General features: G+C 39.8%; 2 protein-coding genes across 7 annotated transcripts in view; both read right to left on the bottom strand.

The window, feature by feature from the left end:
• SLC9A4 (solute carrier family 9 member A4) overlaps positions 1-1,416 on the bottom strand; it is a 37,187-nt gene extending 35,771 nt beyond the window's left edge. For all 5 annotated transcript variants that reach the window (XR_010612300.1, XM_065677760.1, XM_065677762.1 and 2 more), the window contains exon 1: positions 657-1,416. Coding sequence is in view for 4 of the 5 variants with exons in the window: in XM_065677760.1 (XP_065533832.1) it covers positions 657-912 (256 nt within the window). In the remaining variant the exon portion in view is untranslated. The remainder of the gene's footprint in view (positions 1-656) is intronic.
• Positions 1,417-2,496: 1,080 nt separating this feature from the next.
• Positions 2,497-13,520, bottom strand: IL18RAP (interleukin 18 receptor accessory protein). Of its 2 annotated transcripts, XM_065677758.1 has the most exons (10): positions 13,357-13,519; positions 12,054-12,318; positions 11,776-11,950; positions 10,825-10,999; positions 8,602-8,670; positions 8,237-8,357; positions 6,405-6,559; positions 5,408-5,545; positions 3,877-4,047; positions 2,497-3,232 (listed from the first exon to the last, which is right to left on the bottom strand). In XM_065677758.1, the coding sequence occupies exons 1-10, from the start codon at positions 13,478-13,480 to the stop codon at positions 2,862-2,864; spliced, it is 1,764 nt and encodes a 587-aa protein (XP_065533830.1). In that variant the 5' UTR covers positions 13,481-13,519; the 3' UTR covers positions 2,497-2,861. The 2 variants fall into 2 exon arrangements, with proteins under 2 accessions (XP_065533830.1, XP_065533831.1); XM_065677759.1 differs by lacking the exon at positions 8,602-8,670 and having other exon boundaries at positions 13,357-13,520.
• Positions 13,521-18,071: the final 4,551 nt, after the last annotated feature.

Here is an 18,071-nt window from a genome sequence, read left to right as displayed (position 1 = left end):
ACATGGTGAGCCATTTTTTACTATGTTCATTGCAGTTCCTACCTGCCCATGACTTGTCTTTCTTCATTCAGATACCTACAGGGAGTTCTAATGTATTGGTATGTACTGAAAAGGCACTTACCCTACATCTCTAATGACCTACACTCAGACTCTCAGTCTCTCTCCTCTGGTGTTACTTTCTGAGCAACTATAAATAGCAAACATGTGAAACAAAGACTCAAAGTGAAATGTTTCCTATTATTTACACAACGGAAGAATTCTTCCCACTTTTCTCCCCCAAATTCAATTCACTTGAAGCCTCAGCTGGTGTTGCTGATTTCTACAGCTGTGGCACCTTGCAGATTGTGGTAACTTGTGACATTTAAAAATTAGAAAAAGGGATGGACAACACTCTGTAGGGCAGCTCCATTGCTACTCACTAACATAGACAACCCAGGAGACAGGAGGGTTAGAGGTCATATATTTACCTAAGTAAGCTGGAAGCATTCAGAGCTGGAATTTTATCATTGCCATTGTAATGAACACACCTGTTCTTTTGAGGACAGAAGCCGTAAAAACAATCCCAGCTACAAAGTGCATGGAAGATACTTGGTTACATGGTATGTTTTTAACTTCTTGCTGAGGTAGGAGGACCCAAGATCCCATTTTCTACTTACCTATTTTTGCAAGAGAGGCAAGTAGGATCCAAAGAGTAACTTCATAGGGAATTTGCACATAGCCATAGTCCACTGTGAAAACACGTAGTCTTGTATCTTGCGAAGAGCCAACAGCCTGATCAGGTTCATAGTGAGGCAAGAAACTGTTGCTCAGGTTGGGCACATCCACATAAGCAGCAGCAGAACAGCATACCAGACTCAACAGCAAGAGCAACCAGTTCAAAAGCCCTGCATGTGTAAGTGTGGCAGAGCCCATGTCTGCAGCTGTGACTGTTTTATTACAGATACAGCGTATAGTGGGTGCATGAAGGTATGCAACACTCACTCTTGTTGCTTCGCGCTGCTCATATCCACAGCCGCTTCTTCCTCAGGGCTGCTTCATTTGCCTTTTAGATGTCGTTTTAAAAGCCCTAATATGCCTGTCCTGTTCCTTGTATTACAGACGGACCTAGAGTTTGTATAAAGATACCGGTTCTGCAGGTTCCTTCAACCTAGATAAACCTCAGCAACAGCATCACCCTGTTAAGGAATAAAAGCCCTTTCTAACTATATTATTTATCCAGCCACTCTGATTTCTTTTTCCCACTGTCAAATCAGGTAGCAAGTACAGCTCAAGTGAGTAGTATCAGGCGGGTGAGATGGTGGCCCCCTGTGCATGCAGGAGAGCCTACTCCATACCTTCCTCTTCTGCCCTCACTCCCTGTCTGTCTCCCAGTGCAACCGGCACCTCGGATACCACCACACTCGGCGCTGCTCACTGGTCCTTTCTCAGCTGGGAACAGAACTGCTTGGCGTGCAGATAAGTGTGCTCTGCAGGGCTTACAGTAGGGACATCTGGTGGAGGACCACGCAAATTGCCTTCTTGTTTAGAAACTGTTCTCCCCCTTAAATTCGTGAACGTAATTTAGCACAAAATAACAAAAGAAAGAAGAAGGTCTGAACTACATCACATGCCTAAAACTCTACCTTGAGTTGTCTTGTATTCAGCATTTTTTTTTTACTCATGGCAGCAAGGCATTTATTGGACAACTACCTTATCCTCCCCCACGAGACATTCACCCATGCAGAATATCTCTTTAAAAGGTACAGCCTCTTCTCTCCTCCACAAAACCTACCATGTTTAGCGTTAGGTTAACAAAGTGTATGAACATAGTAGTGTTGATTAAAAGCTGCTTGCAGAACACTTGGGGTGTTATTTTCAGTATATTGGTTCTGTTAACAGCAGCGTTTCTTGAAGTCCCTTTCCAACAAGAGATCTGGCAGATGAGCTATTCAATTAGCATTATAAAACAATGATTTTTTAACTTGAAGGCCAGATGAAGTCAGCAGAACACCAAATCAGTGGCTCTCCTGCTCAGATTTTCTTAACACTAACCACTGCGTTTGACTTAGCTACAGACAGCAAGATGCCTTGGAAGTAACTGATATGAACCCTGGAGAGTTAGCAGCCAGAGGACTAGAAAAGAAAGACTTCAAAGTCCCTGGAAGTCTACTGGCTGTGACAACCAGGACTTTGATTTACAACTGCAACACACCGATAATCCCAAGAGATTCAATGGGACTCATGAGTGACCAGCGCCAGACAGGATCAGCAATATGCAGATGTCTGCAAGTATGAAAGGTTTCACAGCTGGTAGGAATGCTTTCTCTCATTGCAGGAACTATGAAGATGCCTGGGATCAGACCTGATACAGTGCTCCTTCTTTTCTCAGCTCATTTAGCATACCCAGTTGTAGCAGTCTCCCATGGCACTTTCTTGGTGCTCCCACAGGAGGAGGTGACTCATTTAAAGACTTCGGATTTGTCCCACTGGACTGCACAGGAAAATTAAACTTCAAGCTTTCTCTGGAGTTCTCTTTTTTAATATTTTTCTAGAAAACGAGTATAAAAATATTCCAGAAGAAATACAGCGCAAATAACAAAGCATTCACACGTATGTCTCAACATCACAGCAAAATATAATAAATATAATACAAATAATACAGAAATAATTTATGAAAGTCCACATTTACAGCTGTGTGCAGTGCCACTTAGTTTTGCTGTGGAGCTGCAGCACTGTCACACTGCAGTCTTTCTCACTCTTTTGGAGTGAGCTATTGCTGACAGTAGTTACAATCCACAGTGGTCAGCCAGTATAGAAAAGGCCCTTCACAGTCACGTCACCATTCCTGAGCCTTCTGTTATCACCCCCCTGTGAAATTTATGCTATCGATATACCAGGCTGAATAATCTTAGGCAAAAGTCCTTTAAGCTCCAATTTCCCAACATCTTAGTAGTTTTCACTGGCATGTGGTAACGCATATATTTCCAGAACTTATTTGGAGCAGAAGAATCAGAAGACTTCCAGGTAATGACTGGTAAAATCCGAAGAGCTTTCTTCACTACTGGATGCAAAGTCTCTGGCTCTTGGAAAGCCTGGAACTTTATTAATACCAGTTTGATCTTTTTGTCTTCCAAGGCACAGTTCACTGCTGCCTGCAGTTCAAAGATGCTTGGCCCACTGACGTAGGTTGGGCTCAAAATAATTATTACTCGTCTACTTTGTTTAATAGCTGTAACAATTTCATCAGTGTATGCTGGAGAAGAAATGGCAACAATCATTACTGCATTCTATAATGGACTTTATACCTTATCATTTCCTTTACTGACAGCTAAAACCCAGAAATAAGGAAATCAAAAACAGGGATGCTAAGCAATCACATAACCCCTACAAATGTCTTTGCTATCAAAGGGTGCTGCTGTTGTTCTTATGCAGCCTGGAGAATTAAACTTGCTGCTCAGGAGGAAGAGGACAGAGCTGACATGTAAACCCACTTTGTTGCTACTTAAAGAGTCTCAAGGGGCACTTGGACTTGTCTTTGTCTCCCTAGGGACAGGTACTGAGGGCTTTCTAATTACTGCAGCTAGCATTGACTAAAGTAGCTCAGGAAGTAATTACTGAAATATTTGTGGTCTTCTTTTCAGTGAATGGAGTCTGCTTGCAAAGAAATTCTTAGATGAGAAGCTTTATCTCAGCCTAGTAATTCCCAGAGATCACACTTAAACATACATATGCCTGAGGTGCAGGGGCCAGACAGAAAGATCAAAACAGCATGAGATATGAGCAGAAATTCCTGTACCAAAATATACCATTTGCTGGCCTGGTGCATAATGTTCTATGGAAAGTGAAAAACAATTTTATAAAGAACTGAAGATTTTTTACCATCCACAAGGACCTTACCTCCTCCTGGAAGAATATCTCTTTCAAGAATGCATAACTTGTATCCATATTTATTTTCCAGCATATCTGGAAGAAGCTCCAGGGCAAACTTTTCTTCACTAATTAGAGTTGAGTCACTTTCAGAAGAGTCCAGTTTTGCATAGGACACAAACGCATCAAATTCTTTGCCATCTAAAATAAATAAATAACACTATACATTAGCAAATCTGTCTGAAGCGTTCAGCTTCTTTCTTAAAGTTCAGTTTCCATATATATGTATTTAAGTAGGACATAATCCAACAGGTGAGGGCACATTTTATGGCCAATCCCCTTAGGCAGAAAGCTAACTGGGTAGGCACAATTGGTCTGTACGCTCCATGCACCCACATTGTGAATGGTCCTGTGTGCAGAGAGAGTCAGGGAGAAGGACAGAAGCCACCACAATGGAACCCAACTGTGTCTTCAACTTCAACGCACAAATCTTGGCAGGTCTTTCTTTGTCCTACTGACATATGGGGTGATCTCTAAGGGGACTTTCCAGAGGTTCTTAAATCAGTGTGTTACCGAATAGAGGGGAAATTTTCAGTGATTTCCCAAATCACTTTTGCCAGCTGCCTTAGGGCTCACAAAAATACTTTCCAAAAGGGCAGTTAATTGTCTCTCATTACTTATATATTTATAGATAACTAGATCCAGTTACTTCACACTCACGTATAATGCACATACACACATGCAAACACAAAAGCAGACTGAGATACCTCTATCTCAATCTGCATCAAGATTCAAGGATTTTTAGAAAAATTTCCTTGGTCACATACTACCAGATTTCTTTCAACTCATGAAAGAAAGTTATACGTTAAGTTCTTTAAAGCAGGCACAGTCATTTCTGATGCATTTTTATACTGCCTACTATGTTGGAGACCCATTTTAGCTGAGATGATGGAGTGATGCTACTATGAAGATTTGAAATATCAGAAGCTGATCCCTAATGTAAATGTCAAGATGGTCAACATAAGTTTTAGAAAGGAAATATGAATATTTCCCAAATGTACAGTTCTCAGGCAGTGCCCTGTGTCATCTTATTTTTCTTCTTTGTTTATTGTTCTGAGAAATGATTGTCTTCAAGTGAAAAATACAATAGGCTCTGGAGTTCTTCACTTAGTTCTGCAAGGATATTTGATTCTTATCCACAGCTTCTGTTGAACACTTTCGGAGAATGAGGTTCAAATGTTGGAGATGCTCTACTATCCCCTGAAAAGGGACTTCCAAAATTCAACTTCCTACGCTAACCTGGTTAAATAAGAGATCTTGTAAAAGGCTAACTATGACATTTCAATTGGTGTTAGATACTTCCTCCCCACTGCCTGGCTTTTTTTCCATCTAAATCCACTGGGCATCTTGCTAGCTTTATCAGCATTTGTATTGTATTGACTCAAAGAGAGCAGGGTCAGTAAGAGAATTTAATTAAACAGTTAATTCCCACCAGATTAACCCGCATGGAAAAAGGAAGTAGAAAAAATGAATAAAATTAATATTATGAAACATTTCTTACCTCCTGCAGTTTCACTGTGGACCAGATAACTTCGGTACATCAGCACTATTTCAATCCAGTGCTGGTAAATAAAGGCAGTGCACAAAAGTAATGCAAATAGAATAGAAATGGCACTGCACAGGACATGTAAGAGAAACACTGTAGAAAGAAAAGGGTCTATCATAACACAGGCTTTCCAACATATATTGACACTCTAGATGAAAAATTCAGTCCAAAAATGGGGGCAAACCACCTCACAATCTTCTTTGTTACTCCACTGGCAGACCTTAGAGAAGTCAGGAAGTTATTTAGCTGCAAACTTTAACAAAGTTTCAGTCTACCATCGGGGACCTTTTTTGGATAGACTCTCCTTGATAGTATTAGAAGCTAATCTGTGATGGAAAGCACATAGAAAATGGTCTGTGGTACACTTGGCAGGGCTGAAAGTAGTCATCACTTGACTTGGAATTGTCACATCAGAGCAGACATAGCTGCACACAGTGCCCTGCTGGAGACTTCCTGTGCCACTCCAAGGATGTATCTCCATTGTGAATTATGGTTCAATGGTTTAATTTCGACACTGACTCTATTTTTGGTCTTTGCTTGAAAGGCTTCCACATTCATACCAGATATGTTAACTTCTCAGAAATATGCATGCTAAGGATTGGGAAAACAAACGGAAATGTCCTATGAAAATCAAGGAATACTATTGTTCTCAGCAGCTGCTCTGATTTGGTTTAGTAGACTGACTACTAATGTTGAGAAATGCTACTCTCCTCTTCTTCCAGTCACTCTCCAGCTTCCACTTGGCCCACTTGCCTGCAATAAGTTCCCATATAGCCCCGTCCTTCTAAGTAGTCAGAATAAAGTGCCTTTCTAGACATCTGGAGAATCAAACTTCTCCCGTCCAGCTTCAAGAAATTTCTACAGCTGGCTAAGGTGTCAATGCATAATGAATTTGTAGCAGCAAATCAAAATGTGTCTTCAAGGGCAAATAGTCATCCATCGATAGTTTTACCTCTCCGCTTTCTTTTCAGCTGGATCATAGCTGTGGCATTCCCCACTGAATTCTCAGCAAAGCACGTGAAGTTGCTTCCAAGGTCCCTTTCAGTAACTTCTTTCAGTTTTGCAACATGAAGAAGTGTGTGCCCCTTTAAACCTTCTGGATAAACACTAAAGAGAGAAAAAAATGTATTTGCATGATACCTTTGCTGCTCATGCACACTATCTTCAAATGTCCTAAACAAAAAGAGGAGTTTGCAGCTTCCTAACACTCATCTTGAACTTTTAACAATGATGTGATATTCTGGTTTGGAACTTCCAGTTGGTTCTCATATTGTAAGAAAATACTACTAACATCAATAGTGTGCAGACTGAAGGGTTTATTCTTAATTCATCAACTCAACAAAATTCTTAAGCGCTTGCCTAGTTTTAAGTATATAGCCCCCTTTGACTTCTGTATGCGCATTTGTGGTCTTCTAAGATGTCAAAAAAATTCTCAGGGTAGAAATGGATGGAAATGAAATTTCAAAAGGAGCCACAAGAGAGAACTAGATGGGCAAAAAGACTGAGCAGCACAGGCTCTCGCACAGTGGTAAAAAGCCCAAGGACAAGAGAGGCAAACAGAATAAGTTATAAGGGACAGAAGTATGGGAAATGAAGAGGTAACAAAGGAATCTCTTTGGGGCTGAGCGAGGGTTGTATGGAACAGATGTGTGTCTTCAAAAACTCTAGAACCCAGGGTTTCTGTGTCTCAGTGTTTCTCTTTGAAAGCCACAAGTACAGGTATCTCTTTGGTGGTCCTGAAGGCACCTCACATCTTGACACTGCAAAATGACAGTCTACCGTGGCCCTACTTCTGCTAACTCAAGGTACATAAGCATGAGCATGGGTAAGAATTCAATCTGTACCAAAACTCTGTTGGGAATATTCAAGTCATTTGGGTTTTAAAAAAATGAACAGAAATTGTATGCAAAATGCTAAAAACCTGGTAAGAGGACCATGACAAAGCTAAACACTCAAAAATTAGAAAAATCAAATTTGTAATCTACCACATGAGTATGAATATGTGCATGTGTGTGTGTAATATAATTTGGGTTGTTTTCCCATATGACTCCTATTGAGAACTGAATTTGAGCAGTGGCAGCAGGGCTTTAGCTTCTCATTGTGTACAGAAAATTTTCCCCATAAAGATGACTCAGGACTGTGTAGTGAGAGACACACTTGCCTGTGTTGTCTTCACTGTTTCTTGCCCAAGTTGGACACTGCAAAAGTGACTATATGGGTTGTCGCCAGGTCACAGAAAATCTTTCTGCTGCATGTGGCTTTTCTACAGGGTCTGGTTAATTCTTGTCAGGGGAGAATCCTGAAATTCAGTGTCCTGAAATTCAGTCCTCAGGCTGCCTAACCCCAATGTCTGAGGCACCTGAACTCCTTTCAGTGTCCACAGTACTGTTTTACTGATCTGGCTCTTTTCCCTTTCAGAGACAGCTTCAAAAGACACAATGTGTGAGTTGCTGGCAAGGTACAACAGAGGGAACACTTGAAAAGAGCTGATACAGGCACAGGCAACCAAGCACCACTCACGCTGAAGCTGTCCATAGGCTAAAGCTTTAGGAAGAACAATTAAAACTGTGCAGAAAGTTTGAGTTCTTCACTTTATGGTCATCATTATGTGCTTTTGTAAGTGAAGTGCACGTGCCTGTCACATACTCATGGGCATACACATCAATAAATTGAAGAACAGAGCCTTCTGAGCTTCTTTCAGTAAAATGTATTCGGTAAAGTTGTAGAAGGATTTTTATAGCTGCTGACTTTAGTAGCAATCAGACTACTGGGATTTTTCCCTACCGTGTTTCCTGATTCAATTTCTCATTTATATTTTCTTTGTTGTTTCTTTTCCATGTTACCCTCATCAGAGAAGCTCTTTCAAACCCAAACTGTACACGGCATTCCAATTCAAGTGGCTTTCCTGGAACAAATTAAAACAGGAAAATCATGCATGTAGAATATCTTTCTCTTAAATAGCCTGGGATCTATATAACACATGATGCTTCCTTTAATATCCACAAAGATACATCACCAAGCAAAAAACCACACTTTGTGTAAAATTCTCATACTCCTAGAAGGCAAAGGTGTTTTGCTTTATCAAGATCTTTACTATCTATTAACACCTCATTTAAACATTTTCTTTCAGATAAGGAATCAAAACTCACCAAGCTCTGCTTCGAGGACCATCACACCATTGGGATACAAGAAGTTGGGTGGATGGATAGTGTTTTTTGCTGCAATTAACAGGAGTACTGTTAATAACTACAAAACCATCATCAGTGCAGAAGAGCAGAGAAAATATCTTACAGAATTTTCTTTTTTAAATGTTAGGTGGAATTTAGACATCAAAATCCAAAAGGGTGATTTACAGCTGTTGAAACTGCACAGATAAGGGAGTTTTGACCACAAACCTTATATAGCTACTTAAAGACCTGCTATCTCAGTTACTCTGAGACATTGTAGCTTGCACTTAAGGTTATTTAGAATTTAGAAATTAGGGGCTCCCCTTGCAAAATCCCCTGAAGGAGTTCCATGCCAATCCCCATCCATTAAGCACGCACAGAGCACACATACTTGCATTAAAATAACCTTTTCTGGTTTTTTTTTTTTTTCTTTTCATAACGAGGGCTGTCAAAGGGCACAGATAATGGCACCCACAGTTTATACAAGCTACTAAGCAAGTACCCAGCCTCCGGAAAAACAACCTGAAGGTGCTAAAACCCACAGCTCTGATATTCTAGGAAAGTCCCATCCTGCAGGAAATGGTGCCACATAACACTTCAGGTTTTCTTTTAAACCAAGCCACAGAAGAGAAATGTATGCAAGATTCAGGTCAATCATGTATCTATGTAACTCCTTTCAAATGTTTTTCTGGCTGTGCTGTGAAGTGAGGGAGAAGAACTGAGAAGCACAGTGTTTAGCTCAGGCTTAGTGTGATCAGAATAAAAGCAGAGCTATTTCATGACTGGTTGGAAAATATTTCAGGAATATAGCCAGAGAAAGGAGCGAAATAGCATTGTATCTCAGCACACAGATGTTTCAAAAGCTGGTGAGGTGTGGTTTCCAGACCCTGTTCTGGTGGGGAGTATATATTTTTTCCATGACTTCTTGGTACCAAATGCATCAAACATCTGCAAAAAAAGGGAACAGCTATTTCAGAGGAGTGCTGTACTCCCCTAGACCATGGAATTTCAGAGGAGTCATGTCCTCACTAGACCATAGAACCAGGTTCCCTCCCCTGACACTTTTCTTTTGCTCCCTAATCTTGTTCTCCCTTCCACAGTGGCCCACTTTCCACAAGGATGCTGAGAATGGGTCCTATGCTTTTATACAAAACCAGCTGTACTGGGTCCCTCCAGCTCAGGATATAGAAAGTAGCTGCACTATAGAAAGTAGCTGTACTATAGAAAGTAGCTGTACTATAGAAAGTAGCTGTACTTTCCTCTAGGACCTGTGGTTGAAATAAGAGTCTCAACCAGCACTCAACCACAGGCATCTGGAGTAAAGCGTAAGCACATCCCTCTTTTAGCAATTTAAACAATCTCCCTCTTTTGCGATCCTGAGTTTCAAGCATGCTCCCTTGTTAACATTGTCCAACAGCTCTCAGGCAAAATCTGCACCTCATCCGAAGGGAATGAGAGGACAGTAAATATTATGGAAGGAGTTACCATGATTTGGAGGAGAATATAAAGCCATGCTATGTCAAAGTGCTATTGAGTTCTGCATTAACACTCACTGGCACCGGTTGGAGTTTCATGAATTCTACTCCCAGATCAAGAGATCTAAATCCTTTTGTAGACTTGGTCTCCACTGTTGGGAACCACAAGAAATTCAAGATGGAATTAGATCTCGAAAATCATGGCATTTTATGCTATATGTTATTACTGAACAGCTTACAAGTATGCCAGAGAGGGACTCTTCATCAGGGACTGTAGCAATAGGACACAGGGTAATGGGTTCAAACTTAAAAAGAGGAGATTTAGATTAGATATAAGGAGGAAATTCTTTACTGTGAGAGTGGTGAGGCACTGGAACAGGCTACTCAGGGAAGCTGTGGCTGCCCCAGCCCTGACAGTGTTCAAGGCCAGGTTGGATGGGGCTTTGAGCAACCTGGTCTAGTGGAAGGTTTCCCTGCTCATGTCAGGGGGTTGGAACTAGATGATCATAAGGTCTTTTCCAACCCAAACCATTCTATGATTCTATAATTGAAGGTTCTAGTCAAGATGTTCTCAGAATACCTGGAAGAGAATTTTAATGATCATGTAGCAAATTCAGTTTATGGATTTTTCAGAACAAGAGCCTGAACAAAAGACATTAATAGCGTAGGAAAGAACAGAGAAAACAGACCTTACTTCAGGTATTTTATTCTGAGTTATTATATTACTCACTGATGACTTCTACTGTAACTGTTGTTCTCATTGTCCACTTGGTAGTGTTGTCATATAGAACATAATCACACACATATATTCCAGCATCTTTGTCATAGGTTGGATTCAAGTAGATTTCATTATGCTTAAGCTTTAGGCTTTTTCTGGTTTTCCTATGCTTTATCTGATGACCATCCTAAAAAAAGGAAAAAAAAAATATCAAAGAATTAGAAGTCTTTTGTTGCTGTTGCTGCTGTTATTAAATTATATTTTAAGATATTTGGATAGTGTTACCATGGCAGTAAATCTAAGCCAAACTAATTACATTGAATCACAAAAAAAATATTATTAGGAATCTGAGGACATTTGTCAGTGATATTAAAAAAAATTTGGTCTATAATATGTGATTATCGTTACAAAAATATTTTAAATTTGTGATTCTTGAGAGAAACGTGAAATCATGAACCTAATCTAAATTAAACTATTACTAAAGAGCAACAAAAAATATCACTTTTTGGATGGATTTTTTTCTTTATAAATAAATTCTTTTGAAAATATTTTTATGTTCTTTCATGAGAAATAAATAATGGATTTGGATTATCTGAGATTGACAGCACAGTTCTATTGAAAAGATCAAAACTCACTCATTTCTGAAAAGCACCCCTATTTTTCAACTCAGTGTATTCATATTCTCTAAGACCACTAAGAATTTTCCATTAATCAAATTCCTGAAAAAAATCCACTGGAAAGAAAGCATTTCTAGGCTTCTCTTTCGTGGAATGATATTTTGGGTGTCACAAATTTCATCAAAACTCTTACATACCAACTTGATATATAGCAATTCAAGATTCTACTTTTGGGTTTGACTTTTCAAGCTGCATTGTCTGCCAAACAAGAATTCAAAAACCTATGGCACATGAGTATTAACTAGACCACTGAGCTTTTTTGAATGCTCAAGACAGTGACTCTTACCTTGTACCATTTTACATCTGGCTTTTTTATATGGCTGTAGCATTTTGTCCCAGGACAAGTTATTGAATTCCCATTGCCAGCAAGAAGATAGAGCATGCTTGTGTCATAACCTGAACATTTTGCCACCTTTTTTGTTTGAACCTCCAAAACAATTTTGAGACATGGGATTTTTTCCCTGAGTGATGCAGGAAAAAAGTTGAACATTTAATACACAAAATAAAGCAAAAGAAAACAATTATCCTTGTATAGAAATAAAAGCCTTTTGTGCCATTACATACCATATTATACAGATGAACACTCCGGAATCACTGTTGCTTACTGGTTTAAACCAAAGCGCATCCCCTTGGAGAGCAGGATTAGAGCTTTCCTTGATAGCCTTCAGCGGCTCTTTGTCTTTTTGCCAGAACCATTTCACCTTATGTTGTTTTGGAAGTGAGTTGTTATAAATGTGGGTAGCATCTCTATCTGGTAAAGCACATTGTAAAACAAATTCCTCACCACTAATCGCACGATACCATATTTGAGGTTCAACATGGGAACATCCTGAAAAGCAGGACAATAAAATATCAACACTACCTGAAAGATCATACAGTCCTCGTGTTTTAAAAACATAATAAGGAATACTACAAAAATATAACTTTCCTTTTTGTTAAATAATTTTATGTGACCAGATGCTGGACTAATAGAGAATTCATTTCCTTCAACATGAAATTTGCCAGTGTTCAAAAGTTCATCCAAAGGTTCCAAAGGTTTATTAAGCCTTTTTTAAAAGCCTAATGTGAAAATAGCTTAAGATTTTTAGCGATTTTCACATGGGTGCTAACCTGTTAAACCTCAGCTCTGTAGGAAGTAGATGCAGCTTTTCTAGCCCTCCTCATCTTAATGGAGAAGGGACTAACATAAGCCTGAAGAAGCAGAGCCTGCCAACCATAATCCCTGTTTTGGATAAGGTTGACTATCATTATTGTCATGCTGCTTTCAAATCTTTCCCCTCTTATATTTCAGCTACTGTCACTAAAATTAAACAGATTTTTGGATGCTGAAAGCTGTGGTCACCTACCCTCAAATTCTCTGAAAGCTGACTGACTTTGCTGTATAACCACTCCAGCCTGTCAAGATGTGGTAACCCTTGAGAATATGGTAGGATTTCACTTCAGCAGAAGTGACAGGATGAAATCTTCAGTTCCTCACCTGCCCACCTGGGAGACCCTCTGTTTTGGTTTCTATCTGTGAACTAAGTTGAATCAAGCTCCTTCAAATAGACTGTGTGGGCTTGGACCAGCTGCTGGAGACTTCGAGGAGTTACAGAAGCAATTCATTTGCTCTATTCGGTTCTCAGAAATTCTCCTTTACATTTGCCATTTTCTTTTGATTAGGGAACTGATTTTTGAATCCTATTTACAGTAAGTTGTATTACCAACACTTAAGAAATTTACAGAAAGGCTAGAAACAGCTGTTTGCCTTACATGAGTATAAACAGGTGCAGGGAAAAGTCATGAAGGCACGTCAAAATGCAGATTGACTTTTCTCAGCTGTCAGAAAGCACCACAAACCCTAAACCTCACCAAAGCAGCCTCTTACCTAAAACGTTAATCTCTCTGACTTCTGCCCCATTGACAAACAATGCTAGGATCCAGCACAAAGTGAGCATGATTTTCTTTACCAATTTTGGTTGGTATTCTGAGACATTTTCTGTAAGAATCATTTTGCTTTCTGTAAAAGAGGAAGACAGATTTTTTTCTTTTCCAAGTAATACTCCAGTAACATAGACAAGCAATTACATATCTTATTATGTAGCTCTATAAAACTTACAGACAGTATTTTCTAGATATTGTGCCTTTTGAAATGGGGTTTGCAGCCCTCTTCCTATTCATATTATTTCACACAAAAGCAGCATAGATGATATTCAAGAATATGAACATCCTCTTTAAATATATCTTGCATAGAACTGCTTACAGAGGGATTTCCAAGTTTACAGCAATGCAGAGCTCCACATCTGGAATGAAAATGCAGGTCTTGCAGCAGATGTTGCTGTTAGAAGAGGAACCCGTCCTCTAAGATGATATATAAGATACCAAATAACAAAATATGCCTTTAGCTAATGACAACTATCAGCAACATACTGAGAAAGGTATAACTGGCACTAAAATCTGTGGAGATTTGTTTTAGCCTGAAGGCCAACAGGCTCAGAATGTGTAAACTGGATTCCTTTGTAATTATCAAATCTAAAGATGCTCTGCAGCTACAGCCGGCATTGAGTCTTTGGGACTGGAGCAGAGCTATGCAGAAGGAAAACCCTAAAAGCATGTACTGTATAGACACCAGGTTTTTAGTTCTAACGCATTCACCCAGGAGACATGCTCCTATTGGACTTTATTACCAGCTAAAATGGATATACCATAAGATGCCCATTAGGGTCTGCAGAGGAACCTAAAAAACCCATTCTCCTCCATGACTTACCCATCTGTGCAGCATCAGGCCTCACTTCTGCACCAGAGTCCTGTGTTGCACTGCCTGAATGACCCTAGCAGAGACCTGCTCAACAAGGTAACAGCCACACCACCATAAGGTATCAGCTCTGTAGCATACTATCACTGAGCTGAGACTGGGGACACCCAGGGGATGTGGGAGCAGGACCCGAAATCACTCAGCTGCACCCAGACCCCTATATTACGGCACCCTATACAAGATGAAACCCCAAACACTATTGCATTAAGTGTTTTGTCTTTCCTACTAGGAGATTTTGTCTGTGTACCACAGCCTTCTCAATCACAGGGCTAGAGGGAAGTCAGGCTGTCAATCATGCATATTCAACAGCTATGGCTTAATTTGCGTATTTAGTAAGAACATACCCAGTGCCTGTGACTGACATGTCTGGAGTGCCTGATTCAGAAGTAAAGGCCAGGTGCTTTGCTAATGTTCGTGTTATGCAACTGAGACCTCAAGGAGGTTTTTCTTTTGCACGTTTGGCCACAGAGTGACTCTGCACTTGCACATCTGCCAGAGAGGCAACTGAGTCAGCCCAGAAGAAAAAAGGAAAGGTCGGGCAAAGGCTAGTCCCTTGTCTGTTGTCAGCTCATGCAAATCAGACACCACTCATACAGGCAGGCAGCAAGAGAGCATCCAGTGCACACAGAGCTAGCAAAAGAAGTGAAAAGATCTCCCACTCTGCACTTTTTCACGCAGCTGTTCTGTGTAGAGAGGAGCACTTTAGTCATCATTCTCTTCAACACATCTTTATTCCTTGCAAGTGAACAGAATGATCTATTTTTACACTTGGAGTTTACATAGCGTAGGTTAACTCACTTGTCTTAATGCATCCTGGTGCTTTGTAACAGATTGGCTGCCGCCAACTGTCATCACCCCATTCATCTTCCAAATCATCCTGAAACTCCTGACCAATACATATGTCTGAACAAAGAGACAGTTTCCCAGCAGCACTGGGCAGAGGCCCTCCTAAACTTTAGGATTTATCCACTGTAAAAGGATCAATGAATGCTTACTCTTGAATCTGGGTTTATGACAACTGTAAAGACCTCTCTCAGGGCATTCATTAGGGCTTCATCTCTACCCCTATTAGTACTGTATAAAACAAAGGATGAGTTATATCACCCAACAGCCCACATGGCAAAGACACTATCATGGTCTAAACCCAATCATCAACATAAGTACCACTCAGCTGCTGCCTTACACTCCCCTTCCCCAGTGGAATGGGGAGCAGAATCAGAAGAAGGTAAAAACTGTGGCTTGAGATAAGAACAGTTTAATAATTGAAATAAAGTAAAATACTATAATTATAAAAATAAGAAGAAGAAGAAAAAGAGAGAGAGAAATAAAACCCTATAAAGACAAGTGATGCACAACACAACTGTTTCCCACTCTGACTGATGACCAGCTCATCCCCAAACAGCAATCTGTGGCTCCTGATCAACTCCCCAGAGTTTATACACTGAGTATGACATTTTATGGTATGGAATACCCTTTTTGCTAGTTTGGGTCAAGTGTCCTGTCTTTGTTCCCTCCCAGCTTCTATTGCCCCTCCTCACTGGCAGAGCATGGGACACTGAAAAGTCCTTGATCAGGGTAAGCACTACACAGCAACAACTAAAGCATCGTTCTCCCACTAAATCCGAAACACAGGAGCATACCAGCTAGTAGGAAAAAACAGACAAAACCAGGACAAACATACTGGTGTTGGTAGCAAGCAGGACCCAAGGGCCTTGTGGTAATTTAGTGCTGTAAGTGAGCTGATGCAGTCAGTCAGTCAGTATTATCAAAAGTGGAAGGTCTCATCCATTTGTGCTCTCCACTCCCTTGGTCCCAGGCAAATGATCCAGGCCCTTTCCTGTAACAGCTGCAGTCCTTTCTGGTGATTCATTCAACCTGTTAAGCCATCACATGCTACCTGAGAGGTGCCTGACATGGCACAAGAAAGGCAGTGGAAGCATTTACTTCCCAGCTGCCCATTTGTCTGAGGACACACAGGCTACCTGTAGCAAAACAAGTGACCATTCACAATGCATTTAATAATGCCAGTGATGTATAATCTCTCTGCTCTTCAGTTTATTGCCATGCTAACAATATTCTGTTCAAGCTCAACAGTTCAACACAGATGTGGAAGAAGTGTAAAAGAGAGGGTTAGCTAATGAATGTTATAGCTTTGGTTAGCAATCTGTATAATTTTCAGTTTTCTTCTGCTAGCCATGGGAAAATACACCACTGCCAATTTTCTTTTTGTTAACTGATGACACTTTCATTAGAGAACCTTGTAATCTTTGAATTTTTATAGTGCTTAAGAAGTACAGTAGTGTGTGAAATTAAGAAGTGTTGTCTTGCAAATGTGTTTGACAAGACAACAAATTCATAGCCGGAGCAGACAGCAATTACCAAAGGCGGGGTACTTGAAGCAGGATAATCTTTAACTGACCATCCAGTGCACTGCACAGGGTCTGAAGATGAATCAGTAACTCAGTATAATCAGTGACTCATTTTATCTTGGTCAGTATCTGCAAGAAAAAGAAAGCACTCTACTCTGGACAATATATTACCAAGAGTCTCTCCACATCCTCCAGTCATGTACCAACCCATACTACCGTATCCTTAGTGTAGGGAATTAGGGTGCCATTTAGTTGGAAACTCACATACAAAGGAAACTAATGTGTCCTTAACACAACTTCCTGTGGCAAAAAAATGTACAAGAGAAGAATAAAAACTGTATTATTTTACATATGTTTAAACTCTTAATGGACTCTCACAAAAAAAACAATAAATCTCTATGTCATAGCATTTTGTGTGTATTTACATAAAATACAAGCACAAGAAATCAAGATAACTTCTTGAGAGTTGCACCAAGTTTCATGATATCTCTGAAGTCTAGTACAGAGTGGCATGCCACAATCTTACAATCTACTACTCCCATTCTGATGAAAATCACTTCATTCAGCATCAGAGCTGTCAATTCCTGTGTCTTGTATTGGACTTACAATAGTGGAAAACCAAACATAATCTGAATCTAGGAGTGAGATTAGTAATAATCACACAGAAGAAAGCTTCACCATACCTATAAAGAAAAAAATATTACCCTAGCCCTACTGAAGCTACTTACTAGACCCTACCATTTTGTCTGACCAAACAACTAAAACTGATTTACTTAAGTACATTCAAAGATAGTAAATCAATTCACCTATGAAGTAGACGGGGTAGGGTAAAATCTGAAGATAAAAGCTATAATTAAAAAAAAATTCTTATCTGAAAATCTTACCTGCACATCCTACACAATATGGTAAGAAATGTGGTTAGTTCTAGCTGTTCACTGTGTTGAGTCTGTTTCCTTTACAGGAATTTCCTTTACCTCACTGTCATCATCCCTTCCTTTCTCAGTTTAGTTCTGTTAGGTTCAAAATTTCCTGGTAACTTTCTTGTAAAAATAACAGGGGAAAATACTTTGCCCTTAGTTAAAAAATCAAAGCGTTTTGGGTTCTAAAAATCTTATATTTGCATTGCGTGAAGAAATGCATTGGACTTTTTAATTTGTTTCATTTAAGAGGAGTAAGGGTAAAAGTGTTTTGGGATTTTTCTTTTTTTTTTTTTTTTCCTAAATGCTGTTACTAAGTGGTTCAAAAAAAAAAAAAAAAAAGTTTAATATCTGAAATCTACAAAAGAGCCACAATTCTGTTCAATACTGAGTAATATCCACTCTAAGAGCCTAGTTCTCCTTACTTCTACCCTCTCAGCTACTTTCCACACCCACTGAAAGTTGGCATGATAAGGGGTCTGTGACACACTGTTACTTTCTA

The sequence above is a fragment of the Lathamus discolor genome, chromosome 4 (genome assembly GCF_037157495.1).
Source record: "Lathamus discolor isolate bLatDis1 chromosome 4, bLatDis1.hap1, whole genome shotgun sequence".
NCBI lineage: Eukaryota > Metazoa > Chordata > Aves > Psittaciformes > Psittacidae > Lathamus > Lathamus discolor.
Note: the sequence above shows the minus strand (reverse complement) of the source record. Positions and strands in the feature narration are given on the sequence as shown.